The sequence below is a fragment of the Salvelinus fontinalis genome, chromosome 2 (genome assembly GCF_029448725.1).
Source record: "Salvelinus fontinalis isolate EN_2023a chromosome 2, ASM2944872v1, whole genome shotgun sequence".
NCBI classification, from domain to species: domain Eukaryota; kingdom Metazoa; phylum Chordata; class Actinopteri; order Salmoniformes; family Salmonidae; genus Salvelinus; species Salvelinus fontinalis.
Genome location: NC_074666.1, coordinates 23,530,129 through 23,549,544, shown reverse-complemented (window position 1 = coordinate 23,549,544; position 19,416 = coordinate 23,530,129). Strand labels below are relative to the sequence as shown.

The following is a 19,416-nucleotide window of genomic DNA, read 5'->3' as shown; positions in this document are numbered from 1 at the left end:
AATCATTTGTGGAGAGTGGTACATGTAGACTGTGAATCTCTAAAAATGTAAAAAGATAAGATTCTCTCGAGATAAACCCTTGGCTTTGACAGACTCTATCCTGAAGAGATAAATATCTTGCCAACCATGAATAACATTTTTTTTTATATAGATTCAATTAAGGGATTTACATACATTTATTTAATTTCATTAGTATTTCGGGTCATTTTGACATCTAAGTAGGTTACAACATTGTTGACAGAAATCTCACATATTCTAGGACTCACTGCATCTTTAAGTGCAAAAATGTACATTTTGCAATATTCAATACCAAACCTGACACTTCAGAGAAAAGCTCTACTGTTTGTAGGGCTACTTTTAATTTATAAAAAACAGGGTTGTATTGTCAGCTAACTGGGAAATCTTCACCTCATTATCACACACAATAATTCCTTCAAAATGACTTTTGGTGACCATTGAACAAATAATTTGTGATTCTAATAGGAATAAAAATGGTGATGCTGGACAGCACAGACGAATCCCTTAAGGAATATGAAATCTAGGTGAGGATCCACGGGAAAGTTTAACATAACTATTACCACCATTATAAATAGTTTTAATTGTGTTGATAAAAAAAGACCACATTTTAAATAGTACAATGTATCAAAAATCAACTCATGACTAACAGTATCAAATGCTTTTTTGAAATCCCAAAATAGAATAACAGGATTGTCATCTAATACAGTGCATTCAGGAAGTGTTCAGACTCCTTCCCTTTTTCCACATTTTGTAATGTTAAAGCCTTATTCTAAAATTTATGAAATAAAACAATTTCCTCATCAATCGACACACAATACCCCATCATGACATTTTTGCAAATATATTTAAAATATAAAATATAAATACCTTATTTACATAAGTATTCAGACCCTTTGCTATGAGACTCGAAATTGAGCTCAGGTGCATCCTGTTTCCATTGATCATCCTAGAGATGTTTCTACAACTTGATTGGAGTCCACATTTGGTAAACGCAATTGATTGGACATGATTTGGAAAGGCACACACCGGTCTATATAAGGTCCCACAGTTGACCGTGCATCTCAGAGCAAAAACCAAGCCATGAGGTCAAAGTAATTGTCCATAGAGCTCAGAGACAGGATTGTGATGAGGCAGAGATCTGGGGAAGGGTACTGAAAAAATTCTGCACCATTGAAGGTCCCAAAGAACACGGTGCCCTCCACTCTTAAATGGAAGAAGTTTGGAACCACCAAGACTCTTCCTAGAGCTGGGCGCCCAGTCAAACTGAGCAATCAGGGAAGAAGGGCCTTGGTCAGGGAGGTGGTAACTCTGACAAAGCTCCAGAGTTCCTCCCATCTCCTCTGTGGAGATGGGAGAACCTTCTAGAAGGACCAATCAGGCCTTTATGGTAGTGTGGCCAGACGGAAGCCACTCCTCAGTAAAAAGCACATGACAGCCCGCTTGGAGTTTGCCAAAAGGCACCTAAAGGACTCTCATACCATGAGAAATAAGATTCTCTGGTCTGATGAAACCAAGATTGAACTCTCTGGCCTGAATGCCAAGCGTCATGTCTGGAAGAAACATGGCACCATCCCTACTGTGAAGCATGGTGTTGGCAGCATCATGCTGTGGGGATGTTTTTTAGCGGCAAGGACTGGGAGACTATTCAGGATCAAGTGAAAGATGAACAGAGCAAAGTACAGAGAGATCATTGATGAAAACCTGCTCCAGAGCGCTCAGGACATCAGACTGAGGCAAAGGTTGACCATCAAACAGAAAAATGACCCTAAGCACACAGCCAGGACAATGCAGGAGTGACTTTAGGACAAGTCTCTGAATGTCCTTGAGTGGCCCAGCCAGAGACCGGACTTGAACTCAATCAAACATGTCTGGAGAGACCTGAAAATAGCTGTGCAGCGATGCTCCCCATCCAACCTGACAGAGTTTGAGAGGATCGGCAGAGAAGAATAGGAGAAACTCCCCAAATGGGGTATAATGTGTAGATTGATGAGAGAAAAAAAACTATTTAATACCTTTTAGATTAAGGCTGTTACTTTACAAAATGTGGAAAAAGTCAAGTAGTCTGAATACTTTCCGAATGCACTGTACATACAAATGATCAGACAACACATTGAAAGCATAACATTACAGCTAGACCTGTGCTCAAATAGCCTCTCAATATTTGTCTTTGTCAAACGTGAGAGTTTACCTTAAGCACTTTTACATAAAAACATGAAAAGTAAAAGACTCACCTTCTGTGTTAGTGTGAAGTGACAGCATCTATAACAGCCTACTGAGAGTGTTCCCTCAGTTTACACCCTTGCCTCTTGACCAATAGCTCACTTTTCCTTTATTTATTTATTTGTCACAACTGCATCAAGGAATGGGGAAGGGGATCCTAGATGTTGCCTTCCACATCACACGCTTTGAGTGTTCAGCACCATGGAGAGCACTACTAATATTATATCGCTTTGTTTTCAGACAGCTGGGGAGCTATAATTAAAACGTGACCAATATCGCTCTCCTGTTAACCTCAGGAAATGAAATACACCTGCAAGGTTAGTTTGTTTTGTGTGTATTTTTAGATTTGCTGATATGAAATGTAACGGTCTCCTACCACGAACATGAACTCTCCACTGTCACATAACTCATATACACATAACACATACAACGTTTTTTGTTTTTCAACACAATATCATTCCTTATGGTTAATTAGCTACTACCCTGTGTTTGCCTTTAGGGCTCATGCCTAACCATTAGATATATTTGCTGAATATTGCTACACTAAAAATATGATATATTTGAATATTATATGAAAATCCATGCACTTTTCTGTCATTCAATGGAATCAGTCCAAAAGCTCCTCCTCCCACACTGTCATGCGCATGATAAGGGTATTCGCTCGCCCTCTTCCAGACTGCGTCATTTCAGACAAACAGCGAACATGGCGGGTCTAGTTGCAAAGAAGTGTATCACCCCGCTTGTTGTGATGAGAAGGATTACTTCCCCGGAATATACGGTCCAAGCCGCCTACCACAAGAAGGTAAAATAACCTGTATAGCTAGCTAAATTTGATGGCTGATAAATTAAACCATGTGTCTCTGTTTAGGTCGTAAACTCGTTAAATGTGAATTCCTTGCAAGCTTGTTTTGACAACGAACCTAGGCTAACGTTAGCTAGTTGCTATAAGTACATTTGGCATTGATTATCTAGTTATGTATTTGTTTCTCAGAGTATCTAGTTGAAATATATTTTAAAATAGAGGTCGAGGTAGCTAGCTTAGTTAACAACATGCGTCACATGCCTTGACTAGTTCTATAGCGTACATCTAGCTAGCTAACATGTTAGATAATGTTCTTTCTAAAAATGCTATTTTTCTGCCAATCCAATTTTAATCTCCAGCTCTGTCTCGGTTGATACAGGTCTTAACTGATGTAGTTAGTTATACCTGAAGGTTAAACTGTTTCTTCCTAAACTGTATTTGCTAATTCCTTAAATTAGATGTTTGGTAACACTAACGTCAGTTACGCTACATGTGTCCGTCAAATCTCTGAAGCAGCATAGCGGTAGCACCAGTGTACTACCTCCCCTGGCAATACGCAGTTTCATTGATTCTGGATTTTTCTACAGAACGTGTGAAATAAGATCACATTTCCACAGTAACTCTCGGTTTCTGTTGAACCTGTTATATACATGTGTAAGAAAACACCATAACCTATTAATTATGCCATCTATTTGGTGGAATTGTCCATTTGGATTTAGGCTAACATTTCATCACTCATTCTGAACATGTATGAATGTCTTGTAAACCATCTTTGGCCAAAAGTTATGAGATTTAGGCTAGTCAATAAAACAACCATTATCAGTACCAACTGGCAACTAACAAACTCACCAAATATTTAGGCTCAGACACACAGCATTTTTCAATAATGCAGAGAATGACCTGCATCATGGCGATTACGTCTGGGGGGAGGGAGGTTGCAGCAGGAAGTACTACTGTTGTGGACAGTGGAGTCCTGCCCTAATCTGTTTATTTTATTTTCCCTTACATAATGTTGAAACTACCCATTGCATAACAGGAGTGCATGAGTCCTCCCAGCCTTGAGCCTGCTTTTTTGAGAGACAGTTGGAATTAATTTTAAGGATGATATTATGTGAATGTTTGTAGCTATGCAGCAGGGAATATTACCTAGATGGGGTCATTTATAAACTTGAGTTAAGTAATAAAATGTTTTTGTCTCCTTGTTGCTATGTTTAGGTAGTGGACCACTATGAGAACCCAAGGAATGTTGGATCCCTGGACAAGACCTCCAAGAATGTGGGGACAGGCTTGGTGGGAGCCCCAGCTTGTGGAGATGTGATGAAGCTTCAGGTAAGTTGGTCCCCTGTCCTCATTACTTCCTGTCTCACCATGGCAACCTCAGATGGCCTTGGATTTTGAATGAGGTCACTATGTCTTGGTTGTGTTCCAAAGAAGCAGATAACAACACAGATAGGACTTAGCAAGAAGCAACATGCTCTATTTATTTAGTTACAAAGTGTAGGTATTTAGTAATGTTACATAATTGTTTATTCAATTATGTGGACAAAAGACAGTTGCATAAAGTGACTAATCTACAGATTGAGGTGGACGATCAGGGGAAGATTGTGGATGCCAGGTTCAAGACGTTTGGCTGCGGCTCAGCCATTGCCTCCAGCTCCCTGGTAACAGAGTGGGTGAAGGGCAAATCCGTGAGTGAACATTCTGCATCCATGACACTTCCTCTGCTTCCTGTGTTACTGTTCTGTTGCTCTGTTTTCAATTTCTCAATTCAAGTCATTTCCACCACACTGTTTTTTCCTTTCATTACATATCATGGTTAGATCAAGTTTATTTCTTTGTTGGTGAAATGTTGCCCTCTTTTTGGCTTTCAGATTAACGAAGCAATGACCATAAAGAACACTGACATTGCCAAAGAGCTCAGTCTTCCACCTGTTAAACTTCACTGCTCCAGTAAGCTCTTATTTCAGTCTGATATATAATACTGTTCTGCACTGTCTAACAAGCTGAATTTCTAAACCATACGTGCCTTTTTAATCTATTTTACAACCATGTGAAATTTTTGCCCCTTTCTCCAGTGCTGGCAGAGGATGCCATCAAAGCTGCCCTGAATGACTACCGTTTCAAACAGAAGGATGGCAAGATTGAGACTGTCAAAGCCAGCAACTAAGGGAGGACTCTCATGTAGTCCTGGACACCCTTGTCCTGCACCCTACTACCAAGGAGACACTCAAATGTAGTCCTGGCTCCCCACTCCTCCACCCTTCTATACATGGGGCATCCTAAATGAGTCCAGGTTATGTCCACCCATACAACGTACATAGACAACACAGTATACACACCAGGCCCCTGTGGCATTCTGTGGTTTCCCAGTCTTTACTCTGTAGCCTGTCACGTTAACGCACAATTTAAGGGCACTGATCGGGTGATTGGTACAAAGTAAGCCTTATTTTCAGGAGTGAGAAATGCAAAGTGAGCCGAGACAAGTTTGCTTTGTCTTTATTCGCTTTATTTTGTCATGGTTTGGGGGTATTTTCAATTGGGAAATTATTATGGATGCTGTGGTGAAGTATTGAATAAGACTTCTAAAGGTATCCCATCAACACCCATGTAGCGCACATGTTTTGAAGGCAATGAGGAAATGCAGTGCGTGAGATGTGAAATGACAGCAAACTGTTAAGGTATCTATTTGGGTTCTTTTGTCACATTTCAGACTTCCTGGTTGTAATGCAAATTAATAAAGTAAGGCGTGTACGTAGTATGTTATGTCTTTTTTTGTCATGCAAGGTCCCTATAATCCGCTTTGAGGTATTGTCTAGTATTTCTCAGCAGTGTGCAGACTACCAGAAATTAGAGCAATGCTTGTATTCTCCACTAGATGGCATCATTGGCATACTTTATCCTGAGCCATGTAAATACATTCTGACTTCATCCATAAATGCAGATAATGGTTCTGCTTTTATCAAATACCAAACACAACACATTTTAGAAACTCTTTACTGTCTCCACAATTTCTACCATATTCAACCAAAGAACACTGAAAAATAAAGAAAGCAGCACCTCTACAACCATTTTTGGTGTGTGTCTGGTCATGTTTTCAACCACAATACACATACACACGACTAACCAGCCTGCATTGTAAAGGCACAGTACGAGTAGAGTAGACTGCTATGTTTGGTGCTTTCCCAAGTTCTTTCACAGGACCTGGGTCTGCAGCAGAGCAACGGTTGTCCCTTAATGGGTCATTTCTGAGTTGCTACATCTACTTTTGGACTGTGCACTTTGCAGAAATTGCTCTGCCATTTCCTGGTTGCTGAAATTGTAATAGTTTGCCTAATTTTAGTTTGACAAAAGCAAGTATAGTGTAGAGAATAATTGTAACATCTAAACCGCTGTGAAATACGTTTTACGTAAGCAAAAATATTGTGTTTGAAGCTGTTGTTCAAAACCGAAAGTCAAAGACTGTAAAACTAACTTAAGAACGGGAAGCATGGAACAGATCTCCCGCTTTTTAGACTTGCTTTCAATGAGAATGACACAAGTCATTTCTATGTGAATTTGCTCAGGTTGCCCAAAAAGTTACATATTAGAGCTTTAAATTAATGATGCATATATATATAGCCAATGGTTCTTGATGAGTAGAACTTAGAAATACTCCATGAGCTTAGTTCAACTGTTGCACCCCATAAAAACCCCAAATATACTTGTTTTACTCCCAATGTTTGTAAACATACTGTATAGCTTCAAAACATGGTTAAAACTATCAATTTGAGCTCATGGATGTTCAGTCCTTGTATCCATAGCTCTGTCTATGAATTTGAGAGTGGTTCTATTTCTCTCAGCTCTTTACCAAAACCAATGGCGGGGTGACAGCCATTTGGTATTTATTGAACTCCAGATTGGGACATTTAATGGAAATTTTTCAAGAGACAGGATTAACATTAGACAAACTACACAAACACAGGTTTTATAACGTAAAAATACCTCCCTTAATGTTGGAGACATACTGTCTGAGTTCAAGTTGTGGCAGATGCTGCACCATGAGGTGCTCATGGGGAACTTAACCTTTGTCTAAACGTTAGACGGTTACCATGGTTACTCGGAGTCGCTGTAAAAAATACACAATAGTCTCTACAAGCTAGAATGTTGATAAAACGTGATATTTAAACGTACTATACCGGTCCTCTGGGCTGTTGGACTTAGTGGAGAGAAAACGTCCACAGGAAAGTATTATTAACAAGACTTTTGGGGGCGCCAGTATGTATATGGCTCTATATGTTTGTAATTCTGGCAAGTATTTTCAATCACCTGATGCATTTCACATGATGCACAATAGCCAAATGTAACCGAAAGTTGTCAACCGAAGCAGTTTCCTTGCAATCAGCTGGAAGTGTTTGCCTTTTGGTCTGTGGTTCGGTTAAGCTCAGCCATATTCTGCAAGTGTTTGTCACTTGCGATATGCGTCAGTATTGACAATTAAACGCGGAAATACATATGATATACAGACCAGCATACTGAAGTCCGCTTGATAATGCTTCTCTGTGGATATTTTGTATCAGATTATCTCTGACATAAGGACAAAATCGGTGGACAACAGGTAAAGTAAATTTAAATAAAGTGTGTTCAACATTCTGACTTGTAATGAGACTGTTCGGGAAAGCTGACCCTACATGTTAGAGAGGAGTGTGTAAGTATTTAACTCTGGGATTCTAAATAGGCTAACTTACCCTGTACTTATCCATATTTGTTGTTCAAGAAAAAGCAACCACAAATTGCCCTGAAAATGATCTCTAACCTAGGATTAACACCTCACTAACCTACCAAAGAATGGAAGAGAGAGAAAAACAAGATGCAGCACCATTACTTTGGCCATTGTACAAATACAAATAAAAACAACACAGAAACCTCAAACAAGAGAGCATATATAGGAGTGTATGGTCAGGTCACATAGTGTTAACCCTTTAGAGAGAGAGACATTGAAAGATGGCAGGTCACATAGTGTTAACCCTTTAGAGAGAGATACATTGAAAGATGGCAGGTCACATAGTGTTGTACTTTTAAGGAGACATTGAAAGATGGCAGGTCACATAGTGTTGTACTTTTAGGGAGACTTTGAAAGATGGCAGGTCACATAGTGTTGTACTTTTAGGGAGACATTGAAAGATGGCAGGTCACATAGTGTTATACTTTTAGGGAGACACATTGAAAGATGGCAGGTTACATAGTGTTAACCCTTTAGAGAGAGATACATTGAAAGATGACTCCTGGGAAACAGAAGTAAATCAACTATATAATTACATACAACTGAACAGACATAATTTGGTAAATCCAAAGAGCGGTAAACAAAGCTGACAGCTTTGCCTTAAATATTGTCACTCATGCAAAATTGGTCAAAACCATTGAGATCAAACATAGTGTCGAGAGCATAGCTAAAATGCTGTTTTCTCTCCAGTGATCAACGGAATAGACAGTGTGACAGTGGAGTCCTCTTGCCTGTCCTCTTCCTGCTGAGCCTGTGAGTGCCCTTGGCCAGATGGAGACTCAGCTCCTGTGAATGACTCATCATCCTTTTTTAGGCCTGTCTGTTCCGGAAGGATTTCTGACTGCTCAGGGCAGCTGCTATGTTGGGCTTCATTGACTGAGAGCTGGCATTCCTCCTCCTCACTCAGCTCTGGTGGATTTGATGGCTGATTGTCTTTCTCTATTATTTCTCCCACAGCCTGAACATTCACCTCATGACTTTTCTCTGCTGCTGCAGATATCTGTGTGGGGTCTTTTCCCTCTCGCTCTCCCAGGGGAGGCTTGGAGAGAGTGCGGAGGTTCTTGGCTGCCTTCATGATGTCATGATGGAGCTTCTTGCTGGAGTCCACTGGCTCAGCCTGCTGCCGGTTGGAGGGTTTCTCTGGCACCTCGTTGAAAAGCTTGGTACCTCCGGTCTTGTCCCCCTGGTCCACGTACATCTTAGAGGGGAAGGACGAGGGGTAGTAGGCATTGATCTTTCGTTTGCGGCTCATGATGCAAGCACAGCAAAGAATGAGGAAGATAGTGATGAAGAGTGTGAAGAAAACTAGGATGAGGAACAGGTTATCCTGCAGGAAGTGAACCATCTGGCTGAGCAGGAAGTGCTCTACGTGGGTGGAGCCATGTGAGGTGGTTGAGGACTCTGAGGCGGGGCCACTGGTGGCAGGTGGGGAAGGGGTGTCAATGAGGCTGTCTAGCTCCTCCCCCTCTGCACTGCCCTCCAATGAAATGTTGAAAGGGAGGGGTGTGGCCAGACTGGGGCTGCTGGACCACAGCGTCACCAACAGACCAATAAGATGAAGTGCCATGAGGAACATCATCTCCTGTAGGACCTGCAGAAAACAAAACAAGAACATACAGTGTCAGTGTGGCTGTTGTCAATTTGCATTTCCACTGTTAAATTGCACAGATTTCGATAAACAGGTGTTTCGATTCATATAGCTGTTCTTGTGTCTAACATTGACAGTTAACATCTAGAGCTTTTTGTGACTGTTGCACAATACATTGTAAAGGCTTCACTCATCAACAATGAATGAAAATGCCTTCTGAGTAATTTCTATTCTTGATAGAATGTCTATATTTGTAGATGGCATTTTAAGACCCAGATAGCAGCTGAGAGCTGATGAAAGGCAGGCAGAATTTAAGGTCTGAATTCCAAACATAGCATGTCACACACAAGCATACACACAATGCACACATGACTTGCACACACACAGACATATGCACACAAAGGCCTGAATTCAATCAGATTTGCCTTAACCCACAGTAACCACAAACTGCACAGCAGATCATTGTTTTTGTTAAGTCGATGTCGGAGGTGTAACTGCGTTGGAGCTGTCAAATCGGTGAGCAGCTCTTTTTCATGCTGGTTCCCGGAAATGCATCATGACACTCTTATTCCGTGAAATTAAATTTTGCTTAAAGCAATAAACTGAACAGCCCTGCACAGTGTATGGTAGCAATAAAATAAAGGACCTCCTCTTAATTTCACAATGACAGAGAATAGCCAAACTTTAAACCAACTGAACATTGCAGATAGAAATGTCATTAATAGAGCTGTCATGAATCCTTACTCAACATGTCAGAGAGGCAGATCTGCTCTACACAATATATTTATATCTGAACATTCTACAGTTGTGCCCTGCTGAATGTGGCCCAGGAGTAGACTGCTGGCCTGGTCCTTGTAAATCATCCCAGCCGACTCACTCCTTCACCCCATTTTCCCACTCCATCTGTGTGCAAGCTGGGCCACATGAACCATTGTACTCTTCAAGAAAGGGGGGGTGGGAGTTCCTTTATAATGTATCTCCCATTCACTTGGTGAGTGTTGGGTCAGTAACCAAAAGGTTGCTGGATCGAATCCCCGAGCTGACAAGGTAAAAATGAGCAAGGCAGTTAACCCACTGGTCCCGGGCGTGGATGTCGAATAAGGCAGCCCCCCGCACCTCTCTTGATTCAGAGGAATGCATTCAGTCGTACAACTGACTAGATATCCCCCTTTCCCTCAGTGTATACTTTCAAACTCATACACACATTCACGCATGCGCGCACACATAATGGTTACAGAGGAATTAGTCCCTATTGAAGTATTCAAGATACCATTTGATGGAGATGACCAGACATTTTTGAACAGTCATACATTTAGCACAGCCATTGTGTCGAATATCAATGACGTACAAACATTTTAAAATTATTGAATAATGCAAGACTTAGTCCGACTTCAAATTATACCTTCTTTCAAAAATAAAATCTGTTCACCACAGATGTATCTGCACAATCTCATGCAAATATGGGAAACTCATTCGGATTCAGATAACCTATTGGAGAACTCTATTGAACAATCTTGATTCCCTGCTGGCGAGCTGCTAGCCTGGAGACATAAGTCATGATGCTGTCACGGTAGCTAAACTGCACTGCAATCATGTGAGGTAATATCTGTCCACTAAAGTTAACTCATATCTGACAAGAACGTTATTTCTCTTTTGGAAATAAACCCAATGGGGTAAAATGTACAGTAAAAGAAAGAAGAATAAAATAAAGTGAATAAATAAAAGTGTCTGTACTCACCACCCACAGAAGTGGTCACACACAGAAAAGGCTCCTCTAGAACTGTGGATGCTTTAGAGTTTGAGGAAAATGGATGGGAAAATGAACTGAGAGGATGGGAATGTGCCTGACTCACCTCCTCCAACAGTAATTCTACAGTTTCAGATTTCAGACTGGAGGTTTCTCTGATCGGCACAGAAAAAATAAAATGTAAAGTTCTTTGCCATCGGGACAAATCCCTCCTTCCCCCTTTCCTCCCCTCCTACCTCTCTGGCTGCCTTGCTTCCCAGAAAAGGACTGGGCTCCTTGGCTCCACACAGATTGTTCTTGTTAGGCAGTAGTCTAATGTGATGTGGGGGCAGGGCCTAGGGGCTCGGCTCAACTCAGCTCTACGGTCCCTGTTCTGGAAGCTCAAGGCCAGAGTCAACACTGCAGCAAGCTGGCTGAGCTCAGAGTGAGGAGACAATCACCGCTCTGGGTTATAACTGGGGAATAGACAGAGACTCGACTAACCACAGACAATGTATTGGATAAATTGTTTGTCACTTGGCTTGCCCCCTCTGTCTTCTTACATGCACTTAACCCCCTGAAACATTTTGGGCCTCCTTAACAATAACTCTATCAAGGCCTTTCGGAATTTATTGAATTCACTTGCACTTACTCAGTCACATACCTTACTCAGTCACATACCTTACTCAGTCACATACCTTACTCTGTCACATACCTTACTCAGTCACATACCTTACTCTGTCACATACCTTACTCTGTCACATACCTTACTCTGTCACATACCTTACTCTGTCACATACCTTACTCTGTCACATACCTTACTCTGTCACATACCTTACTCTGTCACATACCTTACTCAGTCACATACCTTACTCTGTCACATACGGTACCTTATTCACTCTCCCATATTATACACATTCTACACACCGAAGCTATACTTTTAGGTTCTAGACAAGGGCTATCTATATCTAGAACCTAAAAGGGTTCTTCGGCTGTTCCCATAAGAGAACCCTTTGAAAAACCATTGTTGAATCCAGGTAGAACACTTTTGGTTACACTTTTCACAGAGGGTTCTACATGGAACCCAAAATGGTTCTACCTGGAACCAAAAAGGGTTCTCCTATGCTGACAACCAAAGAACCCTTTTGGAACCCTTTTTTCCAAGAGTATAGTGACGATCCCAAGTGGTTATAGTTATGGCTAAAGTTTTTTTGGACCCCACACTGTACCTCTGACACCCTGAAGACTTACAGCAGACCAGCCACTTTAACAGACATGCAGCTCCACAGTGTGATTGTCTCTCACAGGAAGGGGTCAATTTTTTCTGTGTGGACATACCACCCATAACAGCCCAGTAAGAGGATAGGGGGGTTGGGGCACGTGCCAAGGGCCTTGCCAAAAACAATGAGCAGGGTGTTCTATTGAGTATAGTATGATGGAATCGTTCTCAAAACAAGGGTCTGGGCGTACTGCCAAATTGCAGATATTACAGTGAGGATTTCTCCCAGGCGTTCAATCAGTCACTTGCATGAACACAGAAATTGGTAATAAGAAAAGCACAAACATGGCCTCCCGAGTGGCAGTGCAGTGTTAGCTGTGCCACTAGAGATCCTGGTTCGAGTCCAGGCTCTGTCGCAGCCCGCCGCGACTGGGAGACCCATGGGGCGGCACACGATTGGCCCAGCGTCGTCCGGGTTAGGTGAGGGTTTGGCCGGCCGGGATGTCCTTGTCCCATTACGCTCTAGTAACTCTTGTGGTGGGCTGGGCGCATGCACGCTGACATGGTCGCCAGGTGTACGGTGTTTCCTCCGACACATTGGTGCGGCCGACACATTGGTGCGGGTGAAACGGGCATTGTGTTCAAGCAGCGCGGCTTGGCTGGGTCGTGTTTCGGAGGATGCACGGCTCTTGACCTTCCCTCTTGTGAGTCCTTATGGGAGTTGCAGCGATGGGACAAGACTGTAACTACCAATTGGATACCATGAAATTGAGGTTGAAAAAGAGGTAAAAAGAAAAAAAGAAAAGCACAAACATAAAAATGCCCATTACAATAGTTAAACATGCTCAATGTGTCAATGTGTAGTCACAATTGAGAGAGAAAGAACTAGCAAGCAAGAGTGAGAAAGTGTGCGTGTGTGTGTGTGTGTGTGCGCTCTTGTGTGCGTGTGCACGTGCGCCCGCACAGAGAGATATTCATGTTACTAGAGTAAACACAGCTACAGCTCAGAATGTTTGAGATGATTCATCAAGACTTGCCAACCTTTATTTGGTCATAATGATAGTGAGGTGGTTACGGAGTACATACTCTAGTCTAGCCTCTGGTCTATGATTCCATTTGTCTTATAAGCTCTGTCTACATCCCTCAGAGTCAGCTTTCCCTGGCATGAAAATTTGATACCAGTTTTATAATATACACCCTGTTGATTTGTATGAAGCATGTGGACTAAGATGTAAATCTCTGCTCCTGCAAAGAATGAACTTTGATATTGATGCCAGAAAGGGGCCTTGAATGCATGTAAAAAATAAACCAGCCTTTTTATTTGGTCTGCTTGCTTGTGTTATCTACTTATTATGAGTACATAGTAAAACAAAGGGAAATATTGGCACATATTACAAACCATAGGGCATAGGTTTATAGTGACAAATCTAGAGGGTCCATGTTTGAAAAACTGAAATGCCATCGGACTTAAATCACCACAGACACAGTCATTAGCCAGCTGCCTGTTGTTTAATATCACTTTGTCATTTCTTTACAGTTTCGTTATGATCTATTCATTTGTTCCAGTCCTTTGTGATCAATTTTCAGTTAAATTGTGGAGCCTCTTCATTGTGTTTGACTGGACTCATAGATAAACAGACATGCGGTGTCTCTAGGAAACCTGTCCCTCTCTCACACGGAGGGAAGACCCCAAAAAGTCAAAAAGAAGTCAAACATCTGAGGGCTTGAAAGGTTTGAAGGGGGTCTGGGTTTAGCAATGATACTGTATCTTTGTATTATGACATATTATGGCAAGACAAGGACACAAGAAACATCTGCAGAACGTCTGGGAATTTCTACACAGACTCTCAATACAGATGGTTACAGACTTATTTAACACCCTGTAAAGGACATTTCATCACATCTCACATTCGCTTGACCCTGACCATATTTGATATACTACATACAGTCTATGTTTTGGCTCACTGTACATCAAGGCAGATGGTTTTGTTATCAAGAGCTAAGAAGACTTCCAGAAGAACAAGCTTTTTTGCAGAAAACAAATAAATGAAATTGCTCACAAGGATACATATTTTCTGAAGCATGTATAAAATAAAATAACGTCGTTTGCACAATGTTTTTTTTTGGTATCATGTATTTCCACTCAGAATATTGAAGACTATAAGATTCTGACCACATACAACTCTAAATAGCCCCATCCACCCAGTGACCAAACGAACAGTGAGTCATCATAAGCAGTCCAGGTTTTCTTATAGCTCTATAAATGTGTATGTGCGGGAACGATTCTCTTAAAAAATAACATGAACTTTACTTCCAGATCTATAAATCAATTGTAGAATCCTAAATCTCGAATAAACTGTCTGTGTAGCAAACCTTTTTTTACATCACTGTTCTCGTCCTATTAGGGGAACTTCATTATCAACAGAATCATGTCAGTGCAATGGTGCAAAAACTCAATCTCACTCAGAACTACTCAGAGGCTGCATTGGGTTGCATTATGTTTGAGGATGATTGACCACCTGACTTCTCCAAACTTTGTCACTGTTTGCTGTAAACATGTCACAATAAAGTAACGTATCATTGGTTCTCCATTTGTGGTTTCTGTCTCTTCCTCTACTGGTTGCAGTAGATGGATGTGCAGCGAGGCCCAACCAACAACTTCAAAGAGGATGCTGAAATATATTCTAAGAGCAAAAGTTTGTATATTGACAGCAGTCGACCAGTCAGATGTGCAATTCAAAGTCTCATCAAATGAAAAAAAGTGGTCATTTAACCCAGAGTAAGTAGGAAAACTACAAAGGTTTTATACGCCCCCACAGTCTCTGTTTTTAATCGTTTCCCTTGATGAACTTTAAGATGGCTGGGATGACCATTAACCTTCAGGCTTGGAGTTGTGTACCCTGTGTAATTGCACCATATGGCACTTCACAGAGTGTGACAGTCTGACACAGTCTGCATATCTACACTCTAGACTCGTTGCTCATTGTCTGGGAGGAAGCTGTGAAGGGTTACATCATCTCCCCCCTCCTCGTCACTATCCAACTCTGTTCCAGGCAGCAGGGCTCCGTTGCTCTTGGGGATGTGGGGTCTCCAATGGGGACCATTGTCATCGTGGAGCAGGGCAGAGATACACACCATCTCAGTGCCCCGATTGTTTGTGCCCACTCTGTAGCGATGCTTCCTGGAGGAGTACTTGGTGCAGAGGATGATGCAGCTGACCATGAAGAAGGTGGCCACTGCAGCTAGGGAGGCAATGGCAATCAGACACTGGCTCACCAGACCATCCCGTCGGGTAGGAGAGCAGGGCAGACCCCCTCCACCTGATGGATCTTTTTTAGAAGGTAACGTTGTCATGGTGGTCGTTGTCTTGGTGATCAAGATGGGGAACTTCTCTGTTTTCATCTTGGGAATCTGGACCCCAGAAGAGGAGTTGGTAGAATTGTCAGTGGTTGAGATGGGTGGAAAAGTGGTTGAGAAAGTCTCATTGGTGGAGGATGAGAAATTGGTAGAGCTAGGCCCTTGGGTAGAGGATGAGACAATGGTAGAGCTAGGCCCTGGGATGGAGGATGAGACAATGGTAGAGCTAGGCCCTTGGGTAGAGGATGAGACAATGGTAGAGCTAGGCCCTGGGATGGAGGATGAGACAATGGTAGAGCTAGGCCCTGGGGTGGAGGATGAGACAATGGTAGAGCTAGGCCCTGGGGTGGAAGATGAGACATTGGTAGAGCTAGGCCTTAGGGTGGAGGATGAGACATTGGTGGAGAAAGGTCCAGAGATGGAGGAGGGCCCAGTGGTGGAGGACACCTCAGATGTGGAGTTAAGCTCTGAGATGTAGGACCAGATGGTAGAGCTGGGAGTGGTGGTGGACAAGAGGTCAGATGTGCTAGATGGCCCATGGGAAGAGGACGTCTGGCTGGTGGGTTGGTTGGTGGTGAGGGGAGATGAGGTTGTACCTGATGAGGTGATCATTGCTAAGGGAGAAAGGGTTGGACCCAAGCTGGTCATCATGGTTGCCTCTGAGGCGTTAACACTCACAGTAATGGCACCGCCTAACTCACGGGTACTGCTGTTGTACATCACCGTATGGGTTTTCACCATAGACAAACCGCTCTTTTGTGTTGCTGCTGTATTGATGCCCATATTACTGCCTCTGTCTTCTGTGTGTGTGGAGTTCTGAGACGCCTCAGAATACAACAGAAACAGGCTCCACAACAGAACAGGATACACCTTGTTATACCATGACATCATGGTGCCAACTCTGAAATGAGAAATCAGTACACACATTACTGCTTGTATGTATTATGCTATTGGACATCAAATTATATCCGAAGATCTGTTGCGATATGGCAGGGGCGTCAAGAAGCAGACTATCAATGCTGACGTGGAATGCAACTAATGGATGTTCTAACTGGCCTAAGGAAACTGTTGTTTGTAACAAAGCGACATGCCACTGTGGGTGGTGACATCGTCAGCATGTCATGGTGAAACAGTATGTTACTCATAACTAGCACCACACCCACGTAACGGATGAAACAGGAACTCAAAGGTATCATAGGCTTTATAATGAGACTTAAAGTACGTATTATTATTTGCAAACAATTCTGGTAGCATCAATAAAACACAAATAATAATTTAAAGAATAAAACAAATCTGAGGCACCCCAAGAAAAGCTAAAATCTTCAAACTCTGGAACCAATTAAAAAGGCAGATTTTACACTCAACATCCAGTATTCAAAACCTCTCTATTGTCCCAGGCACTTACTGTCAGTAATTCTTAAGTCTTACCTCACTGATGGGGAAGTGTAGTAGAAGACGTGGAAGGATAGGACTCTCAAATTTGTGATGCTGGAGTTAAGCACATGCTGGCATGCCTTGACGAGCTGATGGTAGAGGCACAACAGAGCTCTCTACCTGATATGAAGAAACAGGAAATGCGCACTGTTCTGCAGAAGTTACATTTTTCACACTGACTCAAGTGTGAAACTGACAAGCCCAGAGATGCCTTGAGGTCTGTTACCTTTCCCTCATTTGAAATGCTTCAGGGGATAATCTGATTCAATTTGCAGTGCATTTATGGACAGTTTTTATTTTGTATTAATTCATTTTTATTTTTTTATTTTAAGGGAAAACATATTGAGACCTAGGTCTCTTTTACAAATGTGCCCTGTATATACAACGTAAATATACACATTATACCCAAACATATACAGATTAAAATACAAAAATACAGTCATGGGAAGCACAAGTAAAACATCACAAATCACCCAGAAACACTGTTACATTCCTCCAGAAAAAAAGTCCCCAATTAATACATTAAATTTCCGAAATGGCACCAGAACATCAAGATGAAATGTAGTTTGTGCTCTAAGAATGTGAAACTCAGAGAACTACATTCAGCAGACATTTATCCACACAGAAGTAGATCATTAATTACATCCCAAAATCCACCCAATTCACAGTCCATATCATACTTTGGAAAATATCAAAGTTTCTAAAGGTCCTCTCTCTCATATTATAGTTGAAGTGGGTTAGAAATGGAATTATCAACAGAAGTGTCTGAGGCGCTGAGTCATATTTAAGTGGAATGGTTGTGTCTCAGATATTTCGCTCTATGGTAGACGCTAGATGTCTGGAGTCTGATAATGAAGAATGTGTGGTGCTTGGGAGAGTTACACTGTAAACTACAGACCTCCTGTAACCAGCATCGTTGCTGTACAGTGCAAACTACAGACCTCCTGTAACCAGGCTCATTGCTGCGCAGTGTAAACTACAGACCTCCTGTAACCAGCATCGTTGCTGTGCAGTGTAAACTACAGACCTCCTGTAACAAGGCTCATTGTTGTGCAGTGTAAACTACAGACCTCCTGTAACCAGGCTCATTACTATGCAGTGTAAACTACAGACCTCCTGCAACCAGGCTCATTACTGTGCAGTGCAAACTACAGACCTCCTGTAACCAGGCTCATTGCTGCGCAGTGCAAACTACAGACCTCCTGTGGAAATGTGGCAGCAAGTATTGAAACCTGTCTCCATGGAAACCACCACTTCCTGTTCTCGTCTTGTGAGTCATTTGTGAACCAGCTCCTTTGAGTGCTCGGATGTTGCTCTGGACTCTCTCTAACCCCCTTCACAGAGGTAGTTGTCTCAGGTATAATGGATTAATCACAACCACTAGTTTAGTTGCAGGCTGAAATACTTTTCTTGGTATAGGCTTACTTCATCACACTACATCACACAATGCATGACAGGTAAAGCAAAATATTCTTGTCTGCATGGAGTTTGAGCACTATATTCATTAAATTGTCAGACTGATAATAAACATGACATTTGATCCATTAAAAACAACAAATTATATTTCCCCCACAGAACCTAAACTGTTCAAAATGTTATTTTGCAAAGACAGCATGGGAATTTGATACACCAGAATTTTAACACAACAAAGTTGAGTAGCCACACAAACACAGCTACAAAAGAGGACATTTATCCCACAGTGACCTTCAAACTGGCCGTTTTCCCAGCAAAGGATTTTAGGAGGTGGGTGGTCAGGAGAGAGGAAATACAGGAGTGAAATGTGTGCTTGTAAGCCTTTCAGTAATCCTTATCCATTAACTCATGTAAATGCTATATCAGTAGGTAACATATCCCAAAAAAACAAGTTCCCACCAAATCCACTTAATCTTCCTTGAACTGTTATCCCTCCACTTCTAGCCTTTTATCTAACTCCATCTAATCTACAAAATCCCCATAGCCCACGTTCATCCCCTCATCCGCCCACTGGTTGCCGGTGTGTCTGGATGCCAGACACAGCCCCTCTGACCCCCCTTCCCTCCACGCTGTGTGATGAGAACAGCCCCCAACCAGAAGCACAGTAGCTGCAGCCTATCTGGACAGGAAGCCAGGAGCAGAAAATGACTTTTATGGGCCCGCCAAAGCAATGAAAACCCCTACTCCATGGTTTAAATGTTTTTTTCCCCCTCTAGACTGTGCCACTGGCGCTCTGCAAATGGAACAAAGGATCTTTCATGATTGTACTTAAGAATAATTATTGGATCTTGAATTGTCCTGGTTGTCATTTATGATAATT

At 42.0% G+C, this 19,416-nt stretch overlaps 3 protein-coding genes across 3 annotated transcripts; 1 reads left to right on the top strand and 2 right to left on the bottom strand.

The window, feature by feature from the left end:
* Window positions 1-2,907: 2,907 nt before the first annotated feature.
* On the top strand, window positions 2,908-5,798 carry LOC129814834 (iron-sulfur cluster assembly scaffold protein IscU-like). The gene is made up of 5 exons (XM_055867910.1): window positions 2,908-3,040; window positions 4,256-4,369; window positions 4,618-4,728; window positions 4,912-4,990; window positions 5,116-5,798. The coding sequence occupies exons 1-5, from the start codon at window positions 2,942-2,944 to the stop codon at window positions 5,205-5,207; spliced, it is 495 nt and encodes a 164-aa protein (XP_055723885.1). The 5' UTR covers window positions 2,908-2,941; the 3' UTR covers window positions 5,208-5,798.
* A 2,382-nt stretch (window positions 5,799-8,180) lies between these two features.
* On the bottom strand, window positions 8,181-11,386 carry LOC129814830 (transmembrane protein 119-like). The gene is made up of 2 exons (XM_055867897.1): window positions 11,126-11,386; window positions 8,181-9,390 (listed from the first exon to the last, which is right to left on the bottom strand). Exon 2 carries the CDS (start codon window positions 9,376-9,378, stop codon window positions 8,467-8,469), a length of 912 nt encoding a protein of 303 aa, XP_055723872.1. The 5' UTR covers window positions 9,379-9,390; window positions 11,126-11,386; the 3' UTR covers window positions 8,181-8,466.
* Window positions 11,387-13,822: 2,436 nt separating this feature from the next.
* LOC129814821 (uncharacterized) lies at window positions 13,823-17,240 on the bottom strand. The gene is made up of 2 exons (XM_055867885.1): window positions 17,118-17,240; window positions 13,823-16,590 (listed from the first exon to the last, which is right to left on the bottom strand). The coding sequence occupies exon 2, from the start codon at window positions 16,578-16,580 to the stop codon at window positions 15,300-15,302; it is 1,281 nt and encodes a 426-aa protein (XP_055723860.1). The 5' UTR covers window positions 16,581-16,590; window positions 17,118-17,240; the 3' UTR covers window positions 13,823-15,299.
* Window positions 17,241-19,416: the final 2,176 nt, after the last annotated feature.